Raw genomic sequence first — 12,699 nt, forward strand, 5'->3', positions numbered from 1 at the left:
AGTACGAGGTGGCAGATGAGAAATTTGTAAGGTCCATTCTTGGGGATCTGAAGGACATCGACCTCGACCTCATCCGGGCCAAGGACAACACTCCTCAAGAGAACAGGAAGCTGGCCAGGGAGTCGATGATGCGGGTACGTGGTGACAGTTGTAGTAGTAATGTCTGTTTTTTTTTTTTCAAGTGGTAACACTACAGTTATGTTGTGCAGGCATTGTATAATGTCTACACCATCGATGCTAGTGAGGTGGATACCAAGCTGAAGGAGGAGGTGAGCAGCCTCTCTGGGCAGGTTAAATACCTGCATGAGGAGAAGACAAAATTGGAGAAAGAGCGGGAGTCACTAAAGAAGCAAGTCTCTTCTCTGACCAGCAAGGTTGAGAAGCTGGGAGAGCTGCAAAAGAGAGTCCCGGAGCTAGAAGGAATGGTCGGTGAGCTGAAGAAGGAGCTGGAACCTCTCCGAGATGCTGAGGAGAAAGCCAATAGCTGGAGAGCCAAGGCCGAGTTCCTAGAGGGTCGAGTTCCCGAAGAGCGGCGGGAAGCGGTGGAGGAGTTCAAGACTTCAACCGAGTTGGAGGAGATGCTGCTGAAAGCCCAGGACAAGGCCATTATCCTCAAGTATCGGGACTGGGTAGCAGCCGGGTACATGGATGATGCCAAGTTTAAGCGGGGTGCCCTGGAGAGGAAGATGAAACAACAGGAAGCGGCATCAAAGGGGGGTGCCGGTGGGTCCCAAAGTACCGTTGTTGACCAGTAGATTTTTATTATATTATCTGTTTTTTTTTTTTTGTAGTGATTGTCCTTGTTTCAAACAATGGCCTAATGAGCCGGTAACAAGGTTACCCCATTAATTCCTTTGCCTGGTAGTCCAGGCTTTTTGTGAATGATGATTTTTGTAACTCAAATGGGAATTTGAAAGGAATTAAATTTCTTGTATTTTATGCCTTTGTCTAAGCGTTTATGTCTCCATTACTTATTACTGGAATAGAGTAACCGATAGTAAAGCTATTTGCTCGGGATGACCCGGTAACTAAGGTAAAAAAAGTGCAAGAAATGGTCTGAATAATTCATTTTTCCATTCCAGTACTACATGGTGGTTAATACAAAAATAAGTACCCGTTAGGTAGCTTGCCATAGCTGGATGGTCAAAAGCAAAAAGCTAGGACAAGATGCTCTGGGAGCTATCTGTAATAGTAATGAAGGCGTTGTGTGTTCCACGAGTGCCGTGAGACCACTCCGTCCATGTCCCGGATGTAAAAGGTTGCGGGACCTACCTCTTCAATGATCTCATAAGGGCCCGTCGATGAAGGATCCAGGCCTCGGGGTTCCGGGTACAGTTGTTTCATTACCCAGTCCCCCAACTTTAGAGTCCGGGACTGCACCTTGGCATCATAGTAGCGAGCAATTCTTCGCTTGTTTACGAGTTTATGCATGTGCGCTACATCCCTTCGTTCCTCGAGCAAATTAGTATCGAGCTGGAGGCCCTCTTCGTTAGTACCCGCGTCAAAGTACTCGATCCTTGCACTTGGGATTTGTGTTTCGATAGGGAGGACAGCCTCAAACCCAAAAGCCATGCAAAAGGGAGTTTCTCCGGTAGCCTCTATAGCTGTAGTCCTGATGGCCCATAATACTTCCGGGAGTTTGGAAGCCCAAAGGCCGTTGGCGTCGTCGAGGTTCTTTTTGAGTATCTTCTTGATTATTTTGTTGACAGCTTCAACTTGGCCGTTGGTTTGTGGGTGTGCTAGGGAGGCGTATAGGATTCTAGTGCCCAAGTTCTCGGTGTAGGCTCTCAACTCATCATTGTCAAACTGGGTCCCGTTGTCAGTGACAATGGTGTCCGGGACACCGAATCTACAGTAAATATTCTTCCATAGAAAGTTCTTCACTTTTTCTGTAGTGATAGCTATGAGAGGATCCGCCTCTACCCACTTTGTTTGGTAGTCAACGGCTACAATGGCGTATTTGAATTGTCCAACTGCCGTAGGAAGCTTACCGATCAGGTCCAGGCCCCATTGGCAGAAGGGCCATGGTGCGAGGAGGATGGATAGAGCAATAGGCAGTGCCCTGGGGATGTTTGCGTATATTTGGCACTTGTGGCAAAAACTTGATATTGTTTGAGCTAGGGCCGACATTGTTAGCCAGAAATACCCGGCCCGTAGGGTCTTGTGTGCGAGAGACCGGGCTCCTGTGTGGTTGCCTCATACACCAGCGTGTATGTCCTTCATTATTTTGTGGTCGTCCTTGGGTGTGACGCACTTAAGGCTGGGTAAGCAATGACCTCTTCTGTACAGTTTGCGATCCATTATTGTGTAACAAGCTGATCTCAGCTGAAGCCTCCTGGCCTCGACCTTGTCTTCCAGGGCCAGACCGTCGACCATGTACTTTAAGATTGGATCCATCCAGGAGGCGGTGTGGTCGACCGTGAATATTTCTGACACCGTTTTAGAAGTGCTTGGCTTTTCCAATATTTCCACCTTTGTGGCCTCGTACACGGATTTTGGAGAGGCCGCCGCAAGCTTGGCGAGGGCATCTACTTTGTCATTCTTTGCTCTTGATATTTGAGTAATGATGAAGGAGGTGAATCGCTGTACCAATGCCCTTGCGAGAGCTTGGTAGGATGACATTTGGGGTTCCTTAGCCTCGAAGTCACCGTTGACCTAGTTTACTACCAACTGGGAGTCGCTGAAGATCTGAAGGTGTCGTATGCCTAGCTCCCGGGCGACCTGTAGACCCGCGATGAGTGCCTCATATTCTGCGGCGTTGTTAGATGCTTTGAAGTTAAATTTCAAGGCATACTCGTAGACTTGACCTTCCGGGTTGACTAGCAAGATGCCGGCCCCGCTTATCTTCTTGTTGGAAGCTCCATCGACATACAATTGCCAAGCGTTTGGTGTCTGTGGGGTCGGGGTTGGTGGTTCCGTTGTACCTGTAGGCTGGGGATGAGAGGGGATGTGCTCAGAAATGAAATCTGCCGCCGCTTGGCCCTTTATAGCCATCTGGGGCTTGTAATGGATGTCAAATTCTCCCAATTCAATGGCTCACTTTATTAGTCTTCCCAAGGTCTCTGGCTTCTGAAGTACCTGCCTCAATGGATGGTTAGTGAAAACGGTGATCTAGTGTGCTTGGAAGTAATGTCGGAGCTTCCAGGCCGACACAAGGAGGGCCAGTGCCACCTTCTCTATGTTTGGGTACCGTGACTCTGCTCCAGTGTATAACCTTTCCCTGCATAGTAGACCGGGTACTCGCTATCAAAGTCCCGCTTGATCAGCGCCGAGCTTATGGCGGCTGAAGATGCTGCGAGATGTATGTACAACATCTCTCTAGGAATAGGTTTTGACAATAGGGGTACAGCCGCCAAGTATGCTTTCAGGCCGAGAAACGCCGCTTCGTGCTCAGCGGTCCAGGTTATCATCTCAATGTGTTGTGTTTTCAGTAACTTGAAGAAAAGGGTACACTTGTCCGTGAGTCTTGATATGAATCTTGACAGAGCGGCCACCTTACCTGTAAGGGATTGGACCTCGTTTCGGTAGGTGGGGGATGTCATATCCAATTAATTAAGCAACGTGCAGCACATAATTAACCACAGTTAATTAAAACTAATGGTTAATTAAATGTGTTATTTTCCTTTTCTTTTATTTATTTCTTTTTCTCAAATTACTTCCGCACATCTTGACCGCGCGCCGACTCATGGTTGACCTTCCCGTCTTGTAGTAGAAAATCCTCATTTACTCTATTTTTTTGTGTCGGTTGTCTCCATTTCGTAACTCCGCTTATTTCCTACGAATAAAATAAATGTGGATTAGTTACATAATAATTGACTTGAGAATTAACTTATTTCTAGTGTTTTAGATACAATCACATGCATAGAAATGCGTCTAATAGAAATGAAGGATAAGGAAAGCAAGCATACAAAATGATTAGACGCATTTCTATGCATGTGATTGTATCTAAAACACTAGAAATAAGTTAATTCTCAAGTCAATTATTATGTAACTAATCCACTTTTATTTTAAATGGACATCGATGAGCAAGCATGCGGCTAAGGGCAAGTGGCTAATAGAAATGAAGGATAAGGAAAAACAAAGTCCATGGACATCGATGAAGCAACTCTCTCTTGTAGAAATATATGACTTTGCTTTCAAATGCTAAGTCACTCACTCTAATCCCGATATACAACCCACTAACTAAACTACGTAATACTTTCCTTTTTTACTTTTTTTGGACTTTTTTTTTTCACACAACTTCTTCTCTTTTTTTTTTTTTTTTTTTGAGAACTTTCTTTTCTATACAAATTACTCACCCCCACACTTATTCTTTTGTAACCTCACACTTTTGACTTATCTTTCTTTTGAAGCACTCAGACATAAATTCATTCTCTCGAATCGCTTCACCAACTACCACGGAAGGGTAGGATAAAGTGTTTAGGCTAGGCAGGAATTTGTGGTGCAAATTAACAAAAGGCTAAATATATAAATAGGCTCAAAGTGGCAATCTAGTGGTAAATATTTTTGGGCACATGCTTCTTTGGCCATGGTGGTATTAAGCCTAATTGCCTCAATCCCTTCTATCCCATCATAAGCTAAAACTAGCCTTGAGAGGTCTCAAGCAAGTTCTAGATACGCAATGTCATGAAATTGTACACACATGAAAGAAATAGTGAATGAACGATGCATACACTATAGATATAGGCACAAAAGCTCACAAATAAGGGTATGCAAGTCAATCAAATCATCTATATGCTTCTCTAATCATGATGAACCAACCTAACCATAGGCTATGTGCACACATATAGTCAAGCATAGATCACTTATACGCCTAATCACAAAACAAAGTCAAATCCCTATATCATGCTTAATCTATCCACAATCATAACAAGTTAAGTCCATGGCTCGTCATTGGGGTTGGAAAAGGCATTAACCACTAAAATATAATTACAAAAAGCTAACCTAAAAAGATTTTTTTTTTTTTTTGATAGAGCGCCCGAGCCCTCACCCCCACACTTAAAACCAACATTGTCCTCAATGTTGTAAAGTGAGCTCGAAAGCTAAATCCAAGTTGGAGTTAGGTATGAAAGTGAAGTTCAGGCGAAGGCACAAAAATTAACTATGAAAATGAAAATCTAAATGCGGAGAAAAGTTACGGAAACCCCCTTTGTAGACCTCCATTGCTCACGACCTTCGGAGAAGACAAATATGAGACACCAACCTCAAGGCACAAGGCCTTGACTTCCTTAACGTATGCTCCAAGCTAGCTCTAGGTGCTCATGAAAAGATCGACTCCATTTAGAACATAAATGTCCTTGAGCAATGCGTCACACAACAACCACTTCAAAGAATAAGGAAAAGAGTCCTCCATATAGCTCATGGTCTTGACTACATCCAACAACCTCACGACTGCCCATATATTACCCTCCACAGACGGAACGAAGTGCAAAGAAGTCCAACCAACCCGAGTGAACAAAACTAGTGAGTGCAGAAGACTTCCAGCAATGACCTTTCTGTCTTCAAATGCCCATATCTCATACTCAGAAAGAGACAAAGAAGTGAAACCACTTGGAATGGAGATTAGACTCAGAGAGATTTCTATCCATATAAACGAAGCCACCTATCTCCAATTGAGATGAAAACTATAGCTGGTCAAAGTTGCCAGCTTGTAATGAATTCTGCTGCTGACCCTCAGTCACCAAAACTGCAATATCTGAAGCTCCAGAGGCGCAAAGAGGGTGAGGCCAACGGGATATAAAACTAGACTCATAAAGCTACCTGATGGTAAAATTTCACTGAAATATTATTTCTGAGTCAAAAATCGTTGGCCTCCAAACTCACTGTTATGTTCTGCAGTTTCTGCTGTGCCCTGTTTCTGACCTCTGTCACTTGGAACACCATATCTGAAGCTAGAGAGGCTCAAATGAAAGAATTTTCTACCAACATATAGAGGACATGTGAAGATACATCTCTAGAAAATTTGAGCTCCAAATAATTTAATATGTAGAGGGTGTAGCTTCCCAAAATCACTCTACAGTAGCTGTCTCTGTTCTGACCTCCTTTCATTGACCACTAAGTAACTTGAGTTCCAGATACTTAAAGGGACTGAAATTTGGACAACCGTGAGTACACATATAGTAGAATATGTCGACAAAAATTCAGCTCAAATTACCCGATGGATTGGAAGCTATAACTGCCCAAATTCAACCGAATATTCTGGATAGAAACTGCTCACTACCAAATTAATTCTCCTTCACATTTCCAACTCCGGACACCTCCCATCCTCCCAAAAATGACTCAAAAGCTTTATTCACAAAAAAAATAAACTAGGAAAGAAATAAATACTACTGATGTTGTGCTAGGGTTGCCTCCCTAGCGAGCGCTTTGTTTAAGGACTTCATTGCCGGTCCATATAGAATATGATCTTGTCAAGGTGGATACTTCTCAAGTATGACCACCCTATTGTTTGGGGCTAAGGGACTTGTTGACGTATCATAGAGGCAAGACCAAGAGCTAACTATGAATATTCCAATTGGCGAGCAAAAGTGTAGCTTCTTAATCTTCCCATTCTTCTCAATATTTCTTCTAGGAGCTATCCTTGCCTTCTCCTTCAAAAGTGGTGTAGAAATGATGCTCGTAGGAACAATCGGTGGTAGAAGCTCTTGAAAGTGATGGGAAAGGGTGAGTGCAAGTGCTCCATTTCCTTTCCAATCCATCACCTCATTGTAAAAACATTGACCACTTAATGGTGGATTGGGAGGTAAAAGTACCTTGATCCCAATCCTCTCATTAAAAACATAAGTGCTCAATGTTTTACTCTCCACCTTGGGAAGCTCATGATGGATCTCCATGGATGTGGGAGGAGAGAAAGTCCTCGGCTCTTCAACTTCTTTATCATTACAAAGTATTGAAGGACTATCTTCCTCCATGAGAATATCGGCCTCAATGAATAAGGGATTATGATGTATGATTTCAAACTCCGCATCCTCCTCACTAGACAAGACATCATCCTCATCGAAATCATGTTCAAGTACGGCCTCAATGAATAAGGGATTGTAGTGTATGACTTCAAGCTCTGCATCCTCCTCACTAGAAAAGACATCTTCTTCCTCGGAATCATCTTCAAATATCTCCCCTCCATTAGGAAGCTCAGATTTCCAATATTGCACCCATTCCTCCGAAGTGTAGTCTCTCACCCCACTTGCATTGAAACTTTCATAACCAAGCTCACTTTCTTGTTCATGAACATCACCATCTCGATCTTGAATAGGCAACTCTTGCTCATGATGCTCATAATATACTTCTTCTCTTGAATTAGGCTCCATTTGGTCAAAGAAAGATTCATGCTCATAAATGGTGAAGGGTGGCTCTTGTGCAAGACTAGCCTTAAGTTGCTCATTGGAATGTATAAGCATCTCTTGAGAAGCTTGCAATCGAGCTTGGGAGGCTTGCAATAGAGCTTGAGAGGCTTGCAATTGAGCTAATAGTCCTTCAACGAATTCCTTCCTAGGCTCATAAGCTTGATAACCTCCACCATATAAACTTTCTTGCTCATATCCCCACGGGTCTTCCCATCCATAGTTCCACCGATCCATAGCTCAATGTAATAGAAAATAAGTACCTAAGGATTCCCAAGAATGAGATAAGTAACCAAAACTTAAAAAGAAAATAGAAAAATAACCACACAAAACATAATAAACTATTTAGATCAACAAGTATTCCTTTTTTTTTTTTTTTTTCAAAGAAACAAAAATATGCTAAAGTGACCTAAAGCCGATTCACCAAGGGATTAAGGCTATTTAACCCTAATCCCCGGCAACGGCGCCATTGACTTGACTCATAAACTCTCGCAAGCGTACGAATCGTTGTCAAGTAAGGGAAGTATTTGAACCTTGATTATCGTACCACGGGGATTAGTGGCTAACCCACAATCCTTGGATAGTCGGAACTAGAGTCACTAAGCAAATAAAGGAAAAAGAAAAAGAAAATAAATAAAAAGGCTATTCTAAGGCACCAAGCCTTAGCAATGCTCGGCTTTAGTTTTCACCAAAGCCTAATCAAAACTAAGAACCTAGTGGTGGATACGCACAAATGAGTCGAAAATTGTAGGAAGTTTTGAATTGTGAATTAACTAAATTTTTTTTGACTTTGTCAAGGGGAACCCAAAGGCTTCCTAGGCCCAAGATAAACCCCTTCGGCGCATGTGAAATGCTCCAACTGTGCATTGCAGCACAGTGCCTCGCCACTTTGACAGCTTCGGGGTTCGAACCTAGGTTGGGGAGCACACCCAACTAGGCAAGAACCACTAAGCCACTTGCAGTGGTTGTGAATTAACTAAATTAAACGCAACCGAAAAGTAAACTAAACAACTAATTAACGAACTAGAAAATTAAATTCGGGTTTTCAAATTAATGGGAACATGGGAGTGTTGGATGATTCACACTAACTATCTTGCAAACATCGATGCCAATTTCACAAATGCATGGATTTCCTATATGTGTCGAGTCCCGTATCTAGTACCAGTTAAGGCTACTAAACCAATTATCATTTAGGTTATTGACTATGCCGGTTAAGGCCACAATCAACTCTCTAATTTGGGCATTACGCCGGTTAAGGCCGCAATATCCAAAATTAGAGGCCTAGAGAGCAAGATAATAGAGACCCAAGCAAGCTTAGCTACAATTAAGCTAGCTAATGGTTACCACACTTAAATCCTAGATGCAACAAGACCAATAAGTTGTCAATTTATCAATCTATTCATCACAATTGCCCACAACATAATTTCAAAGGGTGACAAAGCCTAGAAACATGCTTCTAAGGACCAATAAATTCGGATTTAAAGCATACACAATGGAAATTGCATTTATTAAAAGTAAAGCATCAATATTTATACAAGATGAGTTAGGGCTTCACAACCCTAACTCCCAATTTAAACTACTCACTACCCATACAAAAATTCATCAACAAAAGTACACAAAAATTATGAACTAGATAATAAGGAAGAGAGGGGAGAGTTAGCTTGGTCACTCCTAGCTATGGGCTAGTATGAACCAAGAATTTATTCACCCAACTACCCAAAAATAAGATGTGTGCTCTTCATGATGATTCCCTTGAAGCCTTGAGTGTCTAATCCCAAAAGATTGAAATTAAAAATGAAGAAGGGAAGAGGAGAGAGTGTGAGGTGATGGGTGAGAGAAAATGGGAAGGAATGATAAATGGAGGTGGTGGTGGTGTATGTGTTTCGGCACTGTTGAGTGAGAAGAAAGAGAAAATAAGAGAAATGGAAGGGGAGGACTGGAGGAGTGGAAGGGCAGCAGCCCTCCCAAGGCTGCTGTGCGGCGCTGTTGAAGGTCGGTTTGATTATGAGTATGGGTTCTCCTTTTTAATTGTGGCCGTCCTCAGTTGGAAGAGGCAGAGGTGAGATAAGGTGATGCGCACGTGTCAGCAATTGATTGGTGCCAAAGAAAAGGAAGAAAATGGTCTGGTGTGCAAGAATCAGGTATGGATGGCCATGTGTCATCAGTTAATTGCCTAATTCAATTATGTTTAATTGATGCACCTCTCACGTGATGATAGCACAGATGCTAAACTTCAATGATTAATTAATCATTATCCAATGATTAATGAATCATTAATTAATGAAATCAATCTTTTCTTCATTTCTTAATCAAGGTTTTAAATATCGGTATCTTCATATCTATCGGTACTTTAAAAAAGAGAGATATCGGAAATATCGGGGATACAGGGTACGAAAATATCGTTTTTGAAAAAAATCAATTTATTAGAAATTTAGAACTACATATAAATATATATGAATGTCAACTTCATCTACATCCAAAAAGAGACTCTAGGCGGTTGAAAAGCCGCTCGCTGGTCTACGAAAATGCAATAATCATACCAAGATATATGACCCATATAGTGCGAATTGTAGTGATGAACATGATAGTTATAGATCTCTTTAGAGCTGCCGACTGTTTCCCCTATAAGGGGATAATAAGGATGAACCCAACTGAATGACTGATCATATACTTCTCCATATTGATTATATCCATAAAATCATAACCAAATTGATTGTTGCCTTCATGAGATTCATTTGAGATCTCACTGCGCTCTGTGTCTAAACTGATAGAGTCAAAACTTAAGGCAATTGAAGAAACATCAGATGGGGTACTTTGATCATCAGTTGCACCTCTAGTCCTCCTCCCATATCGGGTCTTCTCTTGAGCACCATGACCAGCTGCTCTCACTCCGTGGTCTTCATCTTGGGTGGCATGATCAAAATTACCTTCACAGGTAAATTGGAATCCTCCATCCACAGAAGATTGTCCATATTCATATCTTTCACCTCCACCACCTGTTCCTCTTCCACCCTCTCCACCATCATCAGAACTATCTGGAGTTGCTCTACTAGCCCACGCATCATCACTATCTGAATTATCTTCTGGGTTTTTAACAACTTCTTCAGATAAGACTCTCTCTACGTTGATTCCAGCATTAGTTGCAGTTTCTACAACTTGTGGAAGAGGTCTTCCAGTTTCATCATCGAGGTGTGCAGGCATAATCCAATCATGAAGTGGATCAATGCCATTATCAAGCGGCTCGCTTGCAACATGAAGTAGATCTATATACCTATTCACCTATTCCATTTGATAGTTACTTTAGCATTTGAACTTTTAGCTTCTTTATACTATTCAACTACAGACTATACACTCACAGACTACACAGTAGCTTCATTATTCCTCACTTTTTCAAGATGCATAGCTAAAATTTAATACTCCGTACTCTGCACTCTCTTCTCATCATGTCATCCATATATGGTTCCTTGACTTCCTTTTGCAATGTCATTTGGCCTCATTTGAATAATTGAACCTTTATGGCTTTATCTTCTTTCTATTATTCAACTATAGAGTTACAAACTACATACAGAGTTACAGACATAGTCATAGACTACATAGTACCAAATCTCTCCTCACACAGATTTGCATTTAGACTTTTAGAGAATTACTTCTCACCCAAAATCGCCTTGTGGGTATTTCTCCAGGGTAAAGATTCGCCTTGAGGGGATTTTTTTCCTCACCTAGATTCGCCTTGAGGGGATTTTCTACTCACCTAGATTCACCTTGAAGGGATTTCTCCTCACTCAGATAGTCAGATTTGCCTTGAGGAGATCTCTCTTCACACAGATTTTCATTTAAAGAATTACCGAGTTTTTTTTTTATTTTTACCTCAAATTTTACAGATATTTCTTCACTTTATCGGGGATATATCGCAAATATCTAATATATCGGGGATATTTGACGATGTCGGAGAAATTTCGCAGAAACGGTAAAAGATAAGATATTTACCCCCCTAGATATATCGGTCAGTCAAAAAAAGGAGATATCGGGGGATATATCGGAAATATAGCAGAGATTTAAAACCTTGTTCTTAATCATTTGCTCCGATTTCGCACCAATTTCTCACGATTTCCGTAACTCCGTTTATTTCCTACAAAATAAATGAAAATAGATTAACTATATATTAATTAACTTGAGGATTAGCTTAATTATAGTATTTTAGATATAATTACACGTATAAAAATGTGTATAATCACAGGGTGACTTTTGTTTTGAACTTTGGGGAAATGCATATTTAATTGTCAGAGTTTCAATTAATATGATTTTTTTCACAGGGTGGCCTGTGTTGTTTTCTTTTGGGAAAAGAATGTGTTGTCTTGGGAAAACAAGGTGTGTGTTCCTTTTTCGCGAGTTGATAGGTTTTCCTCGTTGGGTGAGTTGTGCGTGTGTTTTTGAGTTACTCATACACGCTTTCATAAGCTTACCGGGTTTGTTGTGTGGCAACCCGGTGCACTATTCAATGGTGTAGGGGTTAATCCTGCAGGTCAGGGTAATCGTGGCTGAAACTGAGATCGTGTGCTTATAGTTATATGGTAGGAAGCCAATTTTGTGACTTTACCGTTGAAAAGACTTTCGTTGTAGTAGCTCTGAGGAGCATTTACTGATTATTTTGTTGTGACAATTTAATTCGTAAACTTATGTAATATTTGACTCTGCGGAGCGAGTCTGTATTGACATAGTGGGTTCAGGGCATCATTATGTACTTGGTTGAAAAAGGAAAAAGTTTTTCAAGTATTTTGTATTGATGGCTGAACCATCACACAAGTATAATTATGAGATTATATATTGATTTTTAAGTGTGGTTAAAAATCGGGTCGTCATACATAATCGAGTTTACAAGAACTTACTTGGAATAAAAGCACACTCCACACTGGAGCTTACAGGAAGAGAGGAGCACACTACTATTACTACAATTTTGGCTTTCTTACTCTTTGAGAGAAATTATTCTGCTCAATTTTCTGATGCCTTACAAATTGAAACTAAGGCTCCTTATATAGAGAGCGGAACTCAAACTGGAATTCAAAACATAAAAATGTACAGGGCAATTCCATTATTTTCTGCTTTTGTGAGTGCTCCGAATAATTGAGGTCGTCCAATGAAAAGCAGATTCCTTTAGGTGAAATGTTTTTCACCTTCATCTTTTTGAAAAGCAAAAGTTAATTTATAAAGGCAAAAGTTGCTTTCGGTGCTTTCTACATCTGTTGCTTCACATGTTCTCATATGTTTCAGAATTGTGGCCTAGGACAAAAGAGTTGCTTTCCATCCTGGCTTTAGTTCCATTTTCTTCCTCGTCTGTATCTTCATACATCTTGTAGTGGTT

The 12,699-nt window shown here is 41.1% G+C and overlaps 1 protein-coding gene across 1 annotated transcript; it reads right to left on the bottom strand.

Annotated features, from left to right (window-relative positions):
- Positions 1-1,179: 1,179 nt before the first annotated feature.
- LOC133723274 (uncharacterized) lies at positions 1,180-2,130 on the bottom strand. The gene has a single exon (XM_062150089.1). The coding sequence runs from the start codon at positions 2,128-2,130 to the stop codon at positions 1,180-1,182; it is 951 nt and encodes a 316-aa protein (XP_062006073.1).
- Positions 2,131-12,699: the final 10,569 nt, after the last annotated feature.

The sequence above is a fragment of the Rosa rugosa genome, chromosome 7, assembly GCF_958449725.1.
Source record: "Rosa rugosa chromosome 7, drRosRugo1.1, whole genome shotgun sequence".
NCBI lineage: Eukaryota > Viridiplantae > Streptophyta > Magnoliopsida > Rosales > Rosaceae > Rosa > Rosa rugosa.

What these genes read in the sequence shown, in the direction of transcription:
- LOC133723274 (XM_062150089.1), bottom strand. Translation starts at nt 2,130, where the DNA reads ATGTCGGCCCTAGCTCAAACAATATCAAGTTTTTGCCACAAGTGCCAA.